This window comes from Misgurnus anguillicaudatus, chromosome 4 (assembly GCF_027580225.2).
Source record: "Misgurnus anguillicaudatus chromosome 4, ASM2758022v2, whole genome shotgun sequence".
Lineage (NCBI taxonomy): Eukaryota > Metazoa > Chordata > Actinopteri > Cypriniformes > Cobitidae > Misgurnus > Misgurnus anguillicaudatus.
In genome coordinates, this window is record NC_073340.2 from 21,275,289 (window position 1) to 21,292,061 (window position 16,773).

The 16,773-nt window shown below is 38.1% G+C and overlaps 2 protein-coding genes across 4 annotated transcripts in view; one reads left to right on the top strand and one right to left on the bottom strand.

Annotated features, from left to right (window-relative positions):
* pigf (phosphatidylinositol glycan anchor biosynthesis, class F) lies at positions 1 to 7,632 on the top strand. 2 transcript variants are annotated; one of them, XM_055175867.2, is made up of 6 exons: positions 1 to 257; positions 509 to 751; positions 857 to 948; positions 1,027 to 1,143; positions 1,449 to 1,557; positions 6,988 to 7,632. In XM_055175867.2, the coding sequence occupies exons 2-6, from the start codon at positions 524 to 526 to the stop codon at positions 7,099 to 7,101; spliced, it is 660 nt and encodes a 219-aa protein (XP_055031842.1). In that variant the 5' UTR covers positions 1 to 257; positions 509 to 523; the 3' UTR covers positions 7,102 to 7,632. The 2 variants fall into 2 exon arrangements, with proteins under 2 accessions (XP_055031842.1, XP_055031841.1); XM_055175866.2 differs by having other exon boundaries at positions 2 to 269.
* The window catches only part of rhoq (ras homolog family member Q), a 21,081-nt gene continuing 11,603 nt past the window's right edge, over positions 7,296 to 16,773 (bottom strand). For both annotated transcript variants that reach the window (XM_055175868.2, XM_055175869.2), the window contains exons 3-5: positions 15,295 to 15,459; positions 10,526 to 10,621; positions 7,296 to 7,987 (exon numbers count right to left, since the gene is read on the bottom strand). In XM_055175868.2, the coding sequence (XP_055031843.1) occupies positions 7,832 to 7,987; positions 10,526 to 10,621; positions 15,295 to 15,459 (417 nt within the window). In that variant the 3' untranslated portion in view covers positions 7,296 to 7,831. The remainder of the gene's footprint in view (positions 7,988 to 10,525; positions 10,622 to 15,294; positions 15,460 to 16,773) is intronic.

Genomic DNA, 16,773 nt, shown 5'->3' on the forward strand with positions numbered 1-16,773 from the left:
GAAGTCGGCAGTTATTGCTGACTTCATTAACCGGAAGTACGCGACAGTTATCATGTTTTGTAAATAAAGTGGTCGCCCACCATTGTTTACAGTTATTTATAGTCTTAACACGTTACGGCATTTTGTCTAAAGCGGTTCTGTTCAAATGGTTTGATTAATTGTTTGCTAAAGGCTGTTTAAACTTGCGATCCAGCAAGGAAGGAAGGGCATTCATTCATTTGTGAATATTTACTGCAAGCAGGCACACAACAGCATTGGTCAGTGTTCGAGTAAGTCGAAAAATGAATGGATTAACTTACCCTCAACTGTTTGTCTTTGTCCTTAAAAAAATGCATATATTTTCCTATTATTTTATTGTTCGTATCTTTTCCTCTTCTGTGTATTGTATAACATTACATGCTGTGGTATTATAAAAATTAAAAACGTAATTGACGTTATGACTTCCACTTTGATTAACATTACACTTGTAACTATTGCTCTCTCTTTTAATCTTCTCATTCTTTGACAGGTACCTCTTACCATCATGTGGGATGCTGAGATAAGGGGCATGGCATCGGCTCATGCCATTATTGCTTCTTCCATATTCATGGCAACTGTAATGCCTGCTGTGTTCGTGGAGAACTTCTCTGTGTATGGCACCCATTTGGTTTGGCTGTATTTTGTGGCTGGATCTGTTGCTGTGGTCAACATTGCAGTGTTTTGGCTTTTAGGCATTAGTCCATCAACAAAGAAGAACACACTGAGCTTTAAGGTATAATAAAACACATCATTTTCCAATGGCAGGTCAAGGAATGCAATTGATAGTCTTGTTTTAAACATATTATTGATGTGACTTCATTTGTTATTTATTTCACAGATCAATAGATTATTCAGATCCTGTCTATACTTTCTGCTATCATGTCTTTTCTTTCATACTGTGGTTGTACTGTACGGCGCACCACTGCTAGAGTAAGTGTAAAATTAACACGTTTGTAAATGTACAGCTTTTATCAAAAGCACATGTATAAATCCAATCTCATGCTTCAGATTTGCCCTGGAGACTTTTTCTCTGGCTGTCCTGCTGTCCACGCTGACTACACTGAGATGTCTTTGCATGCTGGGCCCTAATGTACAGGCATGGATTCGGGTGTTCAGCAGAGATGGGTGGGTGCAATACAAATTGTCTTCTAACCACTAGATGGAGTCCTTGATTAACTTGAAAAATGCGGGCAACTGTGCAATCTTTAATATTGACTGAGTAAGGTCATGTCATAGATTGAAATCAATGTGAAATCAAACTGTGATGCTCCTAATCTCATAATTAGATTTCACAGTATAAATGTTTAATGTTCATTTACTTTTGTTCAAATAAACAACTTACTGTATTTTCTCCTAATGTTCATTCTCTTTCAGCAAAGTAAAGAAATTGATGATAAGGTGATTCTAAAATGTGGTATGTGATTTTTCAGGGCGATGTCAGTGTGGGACACCTCTCTTCAGATTACCACTGGCTGTAGTCTGGTTGGAGCCTGGCTTGGAGCTTTCCCTATTCCCCTCGACTGGGACAGACCCTGGCAGGTGTGATGTTTTAACACTTACCAAAATTTGACTCCTTTTTCCTATAATGATGATTTGTTTTAAAGAGCACCGATTTCATTGCTAAAAAACGTTGTTTTGTGTTTGGTATAATACAATGTGTTTGCGTTGTTTACAATTAAAAAAAACACATACCATACATTTTTGTAGCTCCAGATTCCCTGTCTTTCTGAAGCCCACGGATTTTGTACAAAACTGTCCCAGATTGGCCAGCTAATCTTCTGAGATCTAAGATTCGGTCACAATGCAATGCTAAACAGGAGTTAAAGTATTAGTCCATTTTCTTAAAAAAATCCAGATAATTCCCTCACCACCATGTCATCCAAAATGTTGATGTCTTTCTTTGTTCAGTCGAGAAAAAAATATGTTTTTGAGGAAAACATTCCTTTATTTTTCTCATTTTAATGGACTTTAATGGACCCCAGCACGTAACAGTTTTAATGCAGTTAAAAATTGCAGTTTCAACGTAGTTTCAAAGGACTCTTAACGATCCCAAACGAGGCATAAGGGTCTTATCTAGCGAAACGATTGTCATTTTTGGCAAGAAAAATAAAAATATGCACTTTTAAACCACAACTTCTCATCTTCCCCCGGTCCTGTGGCGTGCAAGCGCGACCTCACGTAATACGTCATCATTAAAACTGTTAAGTGTTGGGGTCTATTAAAGTCCATTAAAATGAGAAAAATCCTGAAATGTTTTCCTCAAAAAACATAATTTCTTCTCAACTGAACAAAGAAAGACATTAACATTTTGGATGACATGGTGGTGAGTAATTTATCTGGATTTTTTTTAGAGAATGGACTAATCCTTTAACTTACAGACTGTGAGTCAAAGCAGGAGAAATTATGATAATTTCGGTCTTCTCTACATCCCCAATCCCAGGAAATAAATTGTTGCCTACAATCCGTGTGTGTGTTGTAGTCCAAGAAAAAAGATTTACGTTGGAGACAATAACTCACGTCATCGTTTACTTTGGTGTTTGTACCTTTTGCATTTCATTTACAGTGGGGCAAAAAAGTATTTAGTCAGCTACCAATTGTTCAAGTTCTCACACTTAAAAAGATGAGAGAGGCCTGTAATTTTTGTCAAAGGTACACGTCAACTATGAGAGACAAAATGAGAAAAAATTCCAGAAAATCACATTGTCTGATTTTTTTAAGAATTTATTTGTAAATTATGGTGAAAAATAAGTATTTGGTCAATAACAAAAGTTTATGTCAATACTTTGTTATATACCCTTTGTTGGCAATGACAGAGATTAAACGTTTTTTGCAAGTCTCCACAAGGTTTTTACACACTGTTGCTGGTAGTTCGGCCCATTCCTCCATGCAGATCTCCTCTAGAGCAGTGATGTTTTAGGGCTGTCGCTGGGCAACTCAGATTTTCAACTCCCTCCAAAGATTTTCTATGGGGTTGAGATCTGGAGACTGGCTAGGCCACTCCAGGACCTTGAAATTATTCTTACAAAACCACTCCTTCTTTGCCCGGGCGGTATGTTTGGGATCACTGCCATACTGAAAGACCCAGCCACGTTTCATCTTCAATGCCCTTGCTGACGAAAGGAGGTTTTGAGTCAAAATCTCACGATACATGGACCCATTCATTCTTTCCTTAACTCGGATCAGTTGTCCTGGTCCCTTTGCAGAAAAACAGACCCAAAGCATGAGGTTTCCACCCCCATGCTTCACAGTAGGTATGGTGTTCTTTGGATGCAACTCAGCATCTTTCTCCTCCAAACACAAGAAGTTGAGTTTCTACCTAAAAGTTATGTTTTGGTTTCATCTGACCATATGACATTCTCCCACTCTTCTTCTGGATAATCCAAATGCTCTCTAGCAAACTTCAGACGGGTCCGGACATGTACTGGCTTAAGCAGGTGGACACATCTGGCACTGCAGGAATTGAGTCTCTGGCTGCATAGTGTGTTACTGATGGTAGCCTTTGTTACTTTGGTCCCAGCTCTCTGCAGGTCATTCACTAGGTCCCCCCATGTGGTTCTGGGATTTTTGCTCACCATTCTGGTGATAATTTTACCCTACGGGATGAGATCTTGCGTGGAGCCCCAGATCGAGGGACATTATCAGTGTTCTTGTATGTCTTACATTTTCTAATAATTGCTCTCACAATTTATTTCTTCACACCAAGCTGCTTACCTATTGCAGATTCAGTCTTCCCAGACTGGTGCAGGTCTACAATTTTGTTTCTGGTGTCCTTTGACAGCTCTCTGGTCTTGGCCATAGTTGAGTTTGCATTCTGACTGTTTTAGGTTGTGGACAGGTGTCTTTTATACTGCTAACAAGTTCAAACAGGTGCCATTAATACAGGTAACAAGTGGAGGACAGAGGATCCTCTTAAAGAAAAAGTTACAGGTCTGTGAGAGAAAGAAATCTTGCTTTTTTGTTATTGACCAAATACTTATTTTCCACCACAAATTGCAAACAAATTCCTAAAAAATCAGACAATGTGATCCTCTGGATCTCCTTCCTCATTTTGTCTCTCATAGTTGAAGCGCACCTATGATGAAAATTACAGGCCCCTCTCATCTTTTTAAGTGGGAGAACTTGCACAATTGGTGGTTGACTAAATACTTTTTTGCCCCACTGTACATGTACTAATACACACCAAACCAAAGGAAATGTAAAATCGTGAATCGTGCTAGCATGTTGGAATAGCAGCCTACTGTACCAGATTTCAGTAATTTTAAATGTGTTAGAGCCCATATTTCTGGCAAATTAAGTTAAGGTGCACATGTAGGTGGTGAAGGGTTAAGTTCATATGCGACATATACCAGTCCCAATTCTCAATTCCTGTCACTCTCCACTATATCTGTCTAGTTATGCATACCCCCCAAATTGGTTTGAATTAATGATTGGGTGTTAGGGACTAGAGCGGCCATTCTGACCATTGCGATCTTCCCCATTCATATCAATACCAGCGATGCATCTTGTTAAAGCAACACTATGTAGTTTTTTTACCTTTTTAATAATGTCTCTAAAATTATTTCAGTGTTGGAACAACTTTTAACTGGACAAATTGTACTGTTGCTGCAACCTGAGCAGCCTCCTAGCTGCTACAAGCACACTCTGAAAGTGGCGGTGGAGGGTAGAGCACACAGCCCCGCCCCTCCCCCTGCCTGCAGAAGAGTGTCTGATACCAGGCACTGTTGCGCTTTTCAACCACATGGGGGAGCTGTAAGTCATTTTTACATGGAAACTACATAGTGTTGCTTTAATATTAAATATCTTTGGTAAACCATGTAGATTTCAGCCTTGGCAGCAGAATTTTAGGATATAAAGGAGATAGAGATATAATTTTTATTTCAAGATCTGTTTATTTTATTATATTCTTTCAAGCTTGTCTTTTGTGATTTGGACATGAAGCCAGTAACACATGGTTTGCATCTAGACTTAATATTTACTAACCTTTAGTGTACAGAAAGGGGCCACTGTCCTGCAGTTGTTTCCAACCCTGATCTGCATGTAATTTTCAAAGTATCCTAAAGACCTCGAGTAGCTTTTTAGGGTGCGTTTTCTTATTTTTGGCACTAAATTACAATTCAGGAACGGTGCTGGTACACAGCCTGTGGTAACTGTAATCCACAACTGAGTATTGCATTATGAGTGACGCTATCATGTGTAACCTAGACAAAGGGATCTTTTGCAGCTGGGGATTGCAAATGATGACTCAAGACAAAAACAATTAAAGAACATACGTGTCCCTCAGCCAATACAAGACAGGTTTGTTGGGAATGAACGGTGATGAAAAATTCAATGTTCTCAAAGCATGGAATTTCTGCTCCGGTAGTTCAATTATTCATGTATTGTACAAAGACATTGATCTGACCAGCGTTCGCCCTCGTTTTACCCTCGAAATGTCATGCTGAAGTCTCCCATGTGCGCGTTTGACACGCTCTCTGCACAAGGAAGTCTAGACGTGACCACAGATATGATGCTGACGCATTATGGCAGTGAGGAAGCTGGGTGCTTAGGCTGGGATACAGTTATTTCTCAACACATGATAGCAGTGTGATCTAATGAGAAACTGGGGTGCTCGAATCCAGATCTATTCCTTAAGCAGTGTGACAAGCTATAGATACGAGATAATTGAGAAATCAATCTTACTGACATTTGTTTAATTGTTGTAAGCTTTAGCAGTTTAGTGACTGAAAGTGTTCTGTATGTTAAATGGCAGGACTGAAATTTGAAGTAAAAAAAATTAAAATGAAAATAACTTAAAAATGAAAAAGTTATAAAAACCGGTTTTATAGTCAGTAAATATTTTGAGACATTAAATTTACATTATATCCAGGGCATTAACAGCTGAAGTTTTTTTTAATCTTAAATCCATTGTGCCTTGTTCTGCATTCCACATATTTACTGTTTGACTGTAATATTAAAGGGACATTCCACCTTTTTTTTAATATGCTAATTTTCCAGCTCCCCCAAAGCCAAACATCCGATTCCCACCGTTTTGGAATCCATTCAGCTGATCTCCGGGCCCGGCGCCAGCACCCCCAGCACAGCCCAGCACAATCCACCGAATCCGACAAGACCACCAGCATCGCGCAAAAAACGACCAAAAAGTTTCAACATTTTTACCATTCAAAACTTGACTCTTCTGTAGCTACACCGTGCACCAAGACCGACAGACAATCAAAAGTTGCGATTTTCTAGGCAGATATGGCTAGGAACTATACTTTCATTCTGGCGTAATAATCAAGGACTTTGCTGTTGTAACATGGCTGCGGCAGGCGTATTGATGTTGCGACGGACCGAAAATAGTCCCCTGCTATTAAAAGTAACACGATGTAACTACAGAAGAGTCAAGCCCCAAACAGGAAAAATATTGAAACTCTTTGGTTATTTTTCAGCGCAATGCCAATGGTCCAATCAGATTCAATGAATTATGCCAAGCCATGCCAAAAGTGGTAGCGCCAGACCCGGAGATCAGCTAAAAAGGACTCCAAAACGGCAAGAACCAAATGTTCAACTCCAGGGGAGCTGGAAAACCAGCACATTTTCAAAAAAAGTGAAATGTCCCTTTAATAAACTATTTTGTTTTTCACAATGAAGCTTTAAAGATCACTCAGACCACTCCACATATTTGTATGGAGTGCACAAAATTGCTTAAAAAAAGTCCAGCAACGTTGAAATCGATTTTGATCATACGAAGCAAAAAATTCAAAAAGCAAAGCGGTCAGCACACACCTGAGAGGCAAGGTCACAAATACATACAGTAACAACCATCAAGCAAACTCTACTTAACAAAAAATAAGAAAGAAAGCAGTCTTGTATACAAAATTTGGTTGGCAAAACACCACAGTGATTCTGTACGACTTGCAGTCAGTCACTTGTGCTCCTGCATGTTTGGATAGGGTTGATCTCCTATTTTTGTGGCTCCCCTCTCTCTAGGTTTGGCCTGTTTCCTGTACTCTCGGCGCAACTACTGGATTTCTAACTGGCCTCCTTGCTGCCCCTGTTTGGATCCACTGGCATCGCAAACTTCTCACCTACAAGCTTAAATGAGGAAAATAAGCACTTTGAGTCTTAAGCCGTCAAACTTGGAGAAGAAATCCAGCCTGTTTTCTCCCAGAAGCAAGCGTGAGCTTTGATTCCAAGAAATGACATTTGACTCCACAGTCATATTTATAACAATTAAAATCTGTTGTCGACATTTTCTAGAATAACATTGTGTTTGTTGTAAGCTCCTCATGGCAGTATGGACTTCATGATTCCTCTTTATTTCAGAAATGATAGTGATTACCGACAGTAAGCTTTTATAAAATGTAAATTTTGCAACTCAAATAGAGACACGATATTTCCCTTTTTGAAGTTAAATAAAGTCTCACTTCTGTAAATGACACATGGGTTTGGTTGTGCTGTTGAGGCTGTCTGGGTTTCAACCCTCAAAGTAAACTTGTGCTTACAGAGCCAGACATGAAAAGCAGATTGTTTTCAGTCATCATGAAAGACTCTCAAACGTCTTCCTCTACCGGATTTCTTTCATTTTCTATTCTCTGTGCTTGTGAATTTAATAAATTACAATCTTTAACCATTTTCGATGTGTAAGCCATCTTGATGTTTAGTGTTCTTGTGTTAAATGTCCCTGAAGAACACATTGTTTTTGAAAGGTGTTCTTTTCATAACTTCGACTAGGAATCTCTATTAATAGGTTTTTTTCATTGCTTCCAGTCAGGTTGTCCAGTCAGGCATCACCAATAACTGTTGTGAGTCCTTATTCTCTACTCAGTCCTCCTCATGTGATCAGGCAACAGTTGATGCAACGTGGGCCAAGTCTTCGCTTGAGTGCTCCTTTCTTTGGAGCCAGAATGGCTATAATGGCCTCGTCGAACACCGTCTTCAAACCTTTTTGCGTCAGTGCCGAGCATTCGACATAACAGCAGGCACCAATCTGAAAACCCACAGAAACTGTCTAATTAGACATCAGTTCTTAGTAATAACATCTCACAAGCATCGTTAGGTTTCTGCATTTGCCAGATGCTTTTTTGCCATGGATTCAGATCATCAATATTCTTTAAGAACAGAACCTGTAAGCTTGATGGGACATGTTATAACAGTTCTTCATATTCTACAGAAACGTCTGACATGTTTTCTTTTAAATGAGCATTTTTATCAAGCTTTAAGGTTTAGTAATTTTACTGGTATTTAATAAATTTGACTGTCTTTCGCTGCAAAAACCCTATTAAGTGCATGCAAGCCTTTTTGGCAAAAACTCCACTTCTAAAAAAAAGTTACAATATCTAAAAATCACTCGAGATGTAACTAGAAACATTGCAAATGATGAAAGTCAGAATTCAAAAGGTAAAAAAATGAAGAAACAACCACACATTAGGGGGCGCTGTAGCTACCACATTCAGGTTGTAATCAGGTCCAAATACACTTTTTGAACGGATGTTTTAAAAACAACACAATCATGTGTTGTCCCAAAATACAGACATCTCTGTATTTAACATTTTGTGTTACTTTTAACACTACTTCTATTTTAACACAAAATCGCACATAATGTGTTTAAATTACACGTAATATGTTAAAAGCATAACACAAAAATGTGTAAAAAATGAACACATCCTTTAGAGTGCACTCAAAAAGCACCAAAGTTTGAATGCGATGCACAACTGTTTCACATCAGTCTTCAATTCACTTAGAGGACTTTGCTGAAGAAAAAAAATCGACCTACACCCGGTTTTACAGACAAGGCTTAAACACTCTTAGAGCAGATGTGTTAAAAACAACACATTAGTGTTAATTCTGGAACAACACACTAAAGGTGTTGTCCCAGACTCCACCCATCTCTGTGTTATTATTGAAACAACACATTTTGTGTTACTTTTAACAAAACTTGTGTTTTATTTTAACACAAAATCAACAGAAAATTACACATAGGGGCGGTTTCCCGGACAGGGTTTAGACTAGTCCTAGACTAAAATAAATGTAAGAGCTGTCCAAACTTAAAAACAACTTGCACTGACATATCTTAAAATACATCAGTGCCCTTTTTTGCCTCAAGATGCACACAAGTAATGTTTTTAGAAAGGCATGTTTGTTAAAAGTAGTTACATGATTTCATAATTAAATTAAGGCCTGGCTTAAGCTAATCCCTGTCAGGGAAACAACCCCATTATGTGTTAAAAACACAAAAAGATGAACATGGCTGAAAAAGCCCGGCGGACGGCAACTGACTGTTTTTTACTGCCGACTGCCAGCTTGGCTTTCAGCTGAGCGCTTTGGTTGCTGTGACACTTCTGCTTTGTTTATCAGTGGTTGTACAATACACCGGTCGGTTGTTGTGATATTTGTCCCACCTCTCCTCCACTGTGATTGGACGGCCGTGTGAGAACTGACATTGACAAGCTGAGCTTTTTACCAAAAGTCAAAAAAAAAAAAAAAAACGTAGACTTTCTGCATGGAAAAACGCTAGCTGCTAGACTAAGGCACATGTTTGAACAGTTTGATCTTAAAATATGATAAGATAACTGACAGATCTTAAAATTTGCCAGTGCCATTGATTTGTCTCAAGATAGTATCCTCCTTTTTAAAGGAGGGTTTATAAAAGATGCATAAACATCTTAACTAAGTCCTAGTCCTGGCTTTAGCTAAGCCTTGTCTGTGATTTCAGGCCCTGGTGTTTAATGGATTCTGTCACAAACTGAATGGCCTAAGGAATAAGGACTAAGGGCCAGGATTAAAAGTCGTTTTCAAGTAAATGTATTTAATGGATGTATAATTAGAGTGACCATACGTGCCATTTTGAAACATTGAAACCAACCTGAAATATGAACCTCGATGACGTATGCGGTCGACAAATGCGACTTCCGGAGGACACACCCGAAATCCTGGTCGGGACGTGTCGGGGAAAAATGGCACGTATGGTACCCTATGTATAATACGTGCAAAGTGCTTACGGTTAAAGGAATAGTTCACCCAAAACTAAAAATTCGGTCATCATCCTCTCACCCTCACGTTGTTACACACATGTATACATTGCTTTGTCCTGGTGAACACGAAAGAAGGTATCTCCAGGAATGCCTATAAACAAATCGATCATGAGCCCCATTCACCTCCATAGTAGGAAAAATAATACGATGGAAGTGAATGGGGCTCATAAACAGCCCGGCCACAAGCATTACTCAAAACATCCTCCCTCATGTTCATTAATACAAAGAAATCTATACAGGCCTGCAACCAAACGAGAGTGAGAAAATGATGACAGAATTTTCATTTTGGGGTGAACTATCCCTTTAATTATATCATCTTATTTTTGATGGAAGTGGCGTTTAGCAGCTTTTGCATCTGAGCTCTTCATTTCCATATGAGCTGTTCAAATCAAAGTTTAGCACAATTTATTTATAGTACTTTATAAAATAGTTGTTTCTCAGTATAAAGTTTCATTTTTAAGCTTGAGAAAGAGGAAGTATTTCTTTTCCATCACCTCCTTTGCTAGCTTTTGGCCTTGTTCTGTCACAATCGGCTTTTCTTTCACATCGTTCAGCTTGGCAATAGTCTTCGGATCATCCCGCAGGTCAATCTATACTCAAGAAATTACATGGGGAAGAGGGAGAGAAATAGTCAGGCCTAAACATTATTTTAAATGCTTTAATTTCCAGAAAATTGTATCTATTATATAGTCTATCCCCTATAGAATCAGCTATGTCTGTCTCTCTCTCTCAAGAGTTTTTTTCTTCCTAGGACTAAAAAGCTGGGAGGTTTTTTCTCCTAGGAGGTTTTTTCAACCCCTAGGAGTCATCTAACATTGGCCTAACTTAGCACTCTCGTCTACGTTTAGTCTACTCTGCTTCTTATGTTGTCCAAAAATTTTTCTGTTTTCTACTGCATTTATTAATTTAAAGCGGCTTTGAAACGCTTAAACAATTGTGAAAAGTGCTATATAAATAAAATTGACTTGAATAAAATAACATCGTAAGCCCAATGTTTTGATCCCATGATTAAATAAATTGAGTGGTTAAAGCAATCAAACATTTCCGAGCATTTGTCATTCCAGACAGAACTAAATCAGTTTGCTATGTAATTCATTCAGATTTACATTCTCCATTATCATAAAATTTTGGGACATGAGTAAATAATGACAGAATTGGCTTTTTCTGTGAATTACTCTGGGTACGTACTGGCTGCATCTCTTTAGTACACTCTAAAAACAAACGGTGCTAGCACCAAAAGTGGTTCTTTGCTCGTAATCATAGAATAACCATTTTTAGTGCCATATAGCACCAGTGAAGCACCTGTGTAGAACCACATAGGGGCCATATAGCACCACTATAGCACCAGATATGGTTCTATATAGCACTATATGGTTCTACACAGGTGCTATATGGCACTAAAAATGGTTTTCTATGATTACGAGCAAAGAACCACTTTTGGTGCTATATAGCACGTTTGTTTTTAGAGTGTAGGTTAAATAGATGATAGTCCATATGATGAGGTTTGTTTTTAGAGCATAAGACTCAAGGAAATTCAACCCAAGACCAGATGGTTGCATGCGTCTACCAGCTCCCCTTTCACCTAAAAAGTTTCCCAGCAGTTGTCTAGGAGAGTCCCAGTCTCCACTGTTTCCAATTAAAATTCTGTCTCATCTAATTTTGACTGTTTGCCAGCCACAAAAAGCCTCTCTCTTTACCTCCACTAAAGCGTTACATTTTCCATTTTCCTGAAATCAAACTTTAATGTTCTTAACCTCATAGATTATAAAACTTTAGCCTGGTTTTTACAGAGAATATCACACATTTCCGTCACGTTTTCTACTACATGTGGGACACAAACATATTGCATAAATTTTTAATAAAGCAACGTGCTATGGATGTTATGTTAAAGGAGCTGTGGGTAGATTTTTGCCACATCTAGCAGCAAGATTGCGCAGTATTTATTAGTAATACAGTGTAGTAGAAATGTGAATATTTGATTAGCATGTTGATTTACGCTGTGTGCCCCTAAATTTTCTGGTTGCGCCCCTAAAATTTTCAGCTGGGGGCCACTGTGCTCCTAGTGAAAAAAGTTAGTCTGGAGCCCTGAGATGGCACTCTCTCCCACCTTATTAAACACTATATCATATATGGATCCAAAAGCAGTAAATACTCTGTACGTTTTGATCATCGCTTTAAATCTGTAACAAAAGTCCTTTACAAAAATGCAATTATCTCAGCTTGTTGTTCAAATTTTTTTAAACTACCCATAGCAGAGGGTCTGTTCTTTCTTGTGTTATATTGTCAGTTTATATAAAGAAGAAAATTGTCTGGAAGGCATTTTGTGAAAATCATAAAAAATGCTGGTGCTGGCTGGAAACATGCTGGAGGGGAAAGAGTTACACCCCATTCAGACAGCCAACGACAAGCAGTAGCACACTGTAAAAAATCCAATTAATGAAATGTTGGAAGGGCAAAAATATATAAGTTAAACCAATTTTCTTGTTTGGGCTTAGTTGAGTAGACATATTATTTTAAGTCTAGATAAATCTGTGCTTAAAACATTAAGTAAATGGTTATTTTCAAATTCAGTCAACATTCAGAATGGCTATGTTGACTGAACTAATTAAGACAAATCTGGTCAATATGTGGACTTATGACAGCTATGTTTCCTGACAACAAAATGCTCATAATATTACTGTTATTTGGTAACAAAATGTAATTTTAAGAGTTGTTCAGGCGTGAATGTATGTGCTTTAAGTTTAAATATGCGGTCGGTTAATATAGATAGCGTCTATTTAAAAATGTGCTCGGACACTTTCGGACGGAGATGAGCTCCAGAAGAGCTCCAGAAAATCACAGACACTTAAGCGCTCACACCCCGCCCAGCGCAGCCTCGCCTCGGCAAGCCCATCAGAAATCGACTGCTGGCTCTGATATCTCTGTGGCGTTTAAACATGCGATTTAATTCATTTTAATTTCTTATACTTATAATAATAAAAGGTTTACCGGTATGTTTTAAATCATATTTTAGGATTGCACTTAAATGATATCGCTGTTGAATGATATTTCATATCTTTCACATTCGTTATAATCGGACTGCGTACTGCCTGCGAATTTGAACTTCAGAGCTGAAGGTGCGAGTGGAGAAATAGTCCCAATATCATAACAATCTTAAAACTTCTAAATATACCCGTGTGTGTACCCGTGTGCGTGCGTGTGTGCGCGCGCGCGTCCTCGCGCGTGTGCATGTATTTATGTATGTATGGGCGTGCGTCTGTGTATTTTGAATTTAAAATGTTTTAACTCGGAAGGATCTGGATCACAGGTCATTTCATCTGAGATCAATCCGCACGCAACAGCTGGAATCACTTACTGTTTCACACAAGGAAGGACACAAGTCACCCGTTTCCTCAAGTTCACGTCAGGTAAGTGTTTGTAATTAAATGTTAATTTTAGAATATATTAATTGGCAAAGACGCAAATACTCGACGTTTTTGTAATTATATTTTTGTAAAGATATATTAGAAGTGTGTTATGTTATGTGACCGAAGTAAAGTGGAGCTATTTTAGTTAAGATAAAAAGCCTGGATATAGGGTTGGTTTACCGGACAGAGTTTAGAACTTGGTTTTTATTATAATTGGGACATTTTTACAAACAAACCTTATATAATACAATACTGGCGTGCATTTTGAGACAAAACAATAGCACTCATATGTTAAGAGATGTCAGTAAGTTATTTTAGTCAGTGAAAAGCCCTGTCCGAGAAAACCGCCCAATAGTGTTTAATTATGTGTGATGTCTGAGGGAAATTTGGCCTAACGTTAACGTTATTTAGGGAATAAAGTCTTTCACCGTCAAGCTTTATTATATTAAACATGTATTTATGTATGTTTGTGTGTTTATATTCCTCAGAGGGATACATAGCGAGACAATCTCCGCTTGGACTGGCTGAGGAAAGTCTCCTAAATGGCCCTGGAGATGTTCTGACTGACTTTGGATGCTTTTTGGACTGTTTTATGCCCTCTATTTAAAGACTTAATTCTGTATGTTCAGTCTGTATGATAAGTGAATAAGTGAATAAAAAGCTTTTGTTTTTATGTGACTGAAGTTAATTATTTTGTTTACAACACCAGCATAAATTATTTGATAAATAATGTGAAAATGTTATTAAAAAAATCCCAAATAATAAATATTAATTGAAGTAACACATAAAACATTGAGTGAATACTTAAATTTTAATTGACAGAGTCTTTGCTGTAAGTTTTTAAAGATTCAACTGATTAAAACATTTTAGTTGAATGAACTATAAAGCTAATTGAGCCAACATACTTTTTTATATTTGAGTCAAATTTGGGCCAACTAAAAAACATCAATCCAGGTAACACTTTGGAGACAGAAATTGAGTGAACGTAAAATTTCTGTGGAACTAGTTACTAAAAAATAATTCATTGAGCCAACAATTTATTTTTTACAGTGCAGAGCGACGCGATCTCATTCATTTCAATGGAAACTGGGCGACTTCCGGCGACACGAGCGAACGTGACCGTTGGCGACAGAATGTAGGCGCGATTAGCGACGGAGTCGCGCGACAAAAGTTGAGAAAAGTTAAACTTTATGCAAATTAGCAGCGAGTTTCACGAGCGACAACCAATGGAGTGAAGTAAGTGGAGCACTGATTTGTTGTTTACAACATGGGGTAACGTCACACTACTACGCAACCAGAAGTGGGAACGCCCACAAGCGACATCAACCACCAGTGGCAGGCGATGAGCAGCGATAACATCGCTGGCTGTCTGAATGCGGCTTTAATAGGAACGGTTTCATTAAAATATTCGATCAGCAGTAACAAGTATAAACTCACAGATGTTCAGTTGAATCACACAGTATGCTGAGATGACAGAAATGTACCCTTTTAAAAATAATTAAAACCAACTAGAAGTGATTCATGTGTTGGTTGTGATTTACATTGGCAGTGTAGCTCAATACATGCAACGTGTTTTTATGCTCTTACTGTTTTGTACATCAAATCATCCTACATACTGTAAATAAGATTCTGTGAAAATATAACCTTGATGAGTAAGATCGTGAATCAATGTGACATGCTCACATTTTATAATAAAACAAATGCATTGAATTCATAATATTAACACAAAATTAAACATGCATAATAAAGGGGTGAGACACAACTACTTGAATTCTTACTGCTTCATTACTATTTAAATACAGTAAATACTACATAATATGCTAGTACACACGGTTTAGTGCAGCAGGTGTGCCTACCTGAGTGCCAATGAGCAGGTAAGGGACGTTGGGTGCATACTCCTGAAGTTCAGGCACCCACTCCTCTCTTACATTCTGGAAGCTGGCCGGATTCACCACCGAGAAGCAAATGAGGAAGACATCCGTCATGGGGTAGGACAGGGGTCGTAGGCGATCATAATCTTCCTATCAAAAGTACAGAATTTCGGTAAACATGTGCACTTTTCTAGTTCATACACTATGAATGGCCTATTAAGAATTCAGAGCTGTACCATATTTTTCAGACTATAAGTCACACTTTTTTTTCATAGTTTGACTGGTCCTGCGACTTAGTCAGGCGCGAGTTGTAAGTCAGTATGAATTAATTTTGACATATATGAACCAAGAGACAACGTTACCGTCTACAGCCGCGAGAGACAGCTATATGCTGCTCCTGTAGTTATGTAATTCAATGAATTCAGTGATGTGGAATGATGAGCCTGCCATCTTGATGCTTGTTGGCTTGTTCAGTTCATTTAGTCTATTCAGCCTTTCAGGTATGTTCAGTATGCTATTGTGTATCGTATAAATAACTGATAATGTTACATTAACGTACAGACACCTATTCAGCCTGCTGTTCTGTTTGCTATTGTTTAGTTGAATAACTTGCCTTTCCAAATTCAATGTCTGTTCATCGGCTTGGATTTTGTGAAATCATTTTCTAAATAAATGTGACGTGTAGTCCATTGTGGCGACTTATATGTTTTTTTATCTTCATGATGCTTTTTTGACTGATGCGACTTATACTCCGGAGCGACTTGTAGAACGGAAAATACGGTATTACAAATTTTACCAGATGCCTAACAGTCAATTAAAATGGCAGAAAATAAGAGATATAGTTCCCTATAGAGGCTACAATTCCAAATCTTTATCCAGGGAATATTTGGAGTCCTCCTTTACAAATCTTAACCAACAACATCCGCCACTGTATTGAACAACTGGCCACAAATCCTGCAGTAAAGCATATCAACATCCACTTAAGCAGAAACCAGAAACTACAGCGGCCTGGATGATATTGCACAGATTAATATGATTTAGATTATGGCTCATGACCTGAAAATCCATATTTCATTCACAAGTGTTTTCCCTGCCGGTCCATTTACCCTGTAAACCAGGAAAGAGGCTGCAACAGAAACCAGAGACTCCAGACGCTAACAGATAAGGCTGGATTTACGGGAGACATGTGACTGGTATTTTTGGGAGCTTGTTTATTTCAATGTGTGTGTTCATGTGTTTCCATGTCCTGTGTGTGTGTCTGCATCTAATTATCCATGGTTATTCTTTTTAATGGGAGTGTGTCTAAACTAACAGCATGTGCCTTTGGCCGTGCATCAAACACTGTTCATTTACGACTTAGGAGCGCTCCTGAAACTGAATCAATAAAATGTGGAATAGGTGAAAAAAATTGAATTGTTGGTTCAACATAAAAAATTGGAATATTAGTTGAAAATTTAATATTAA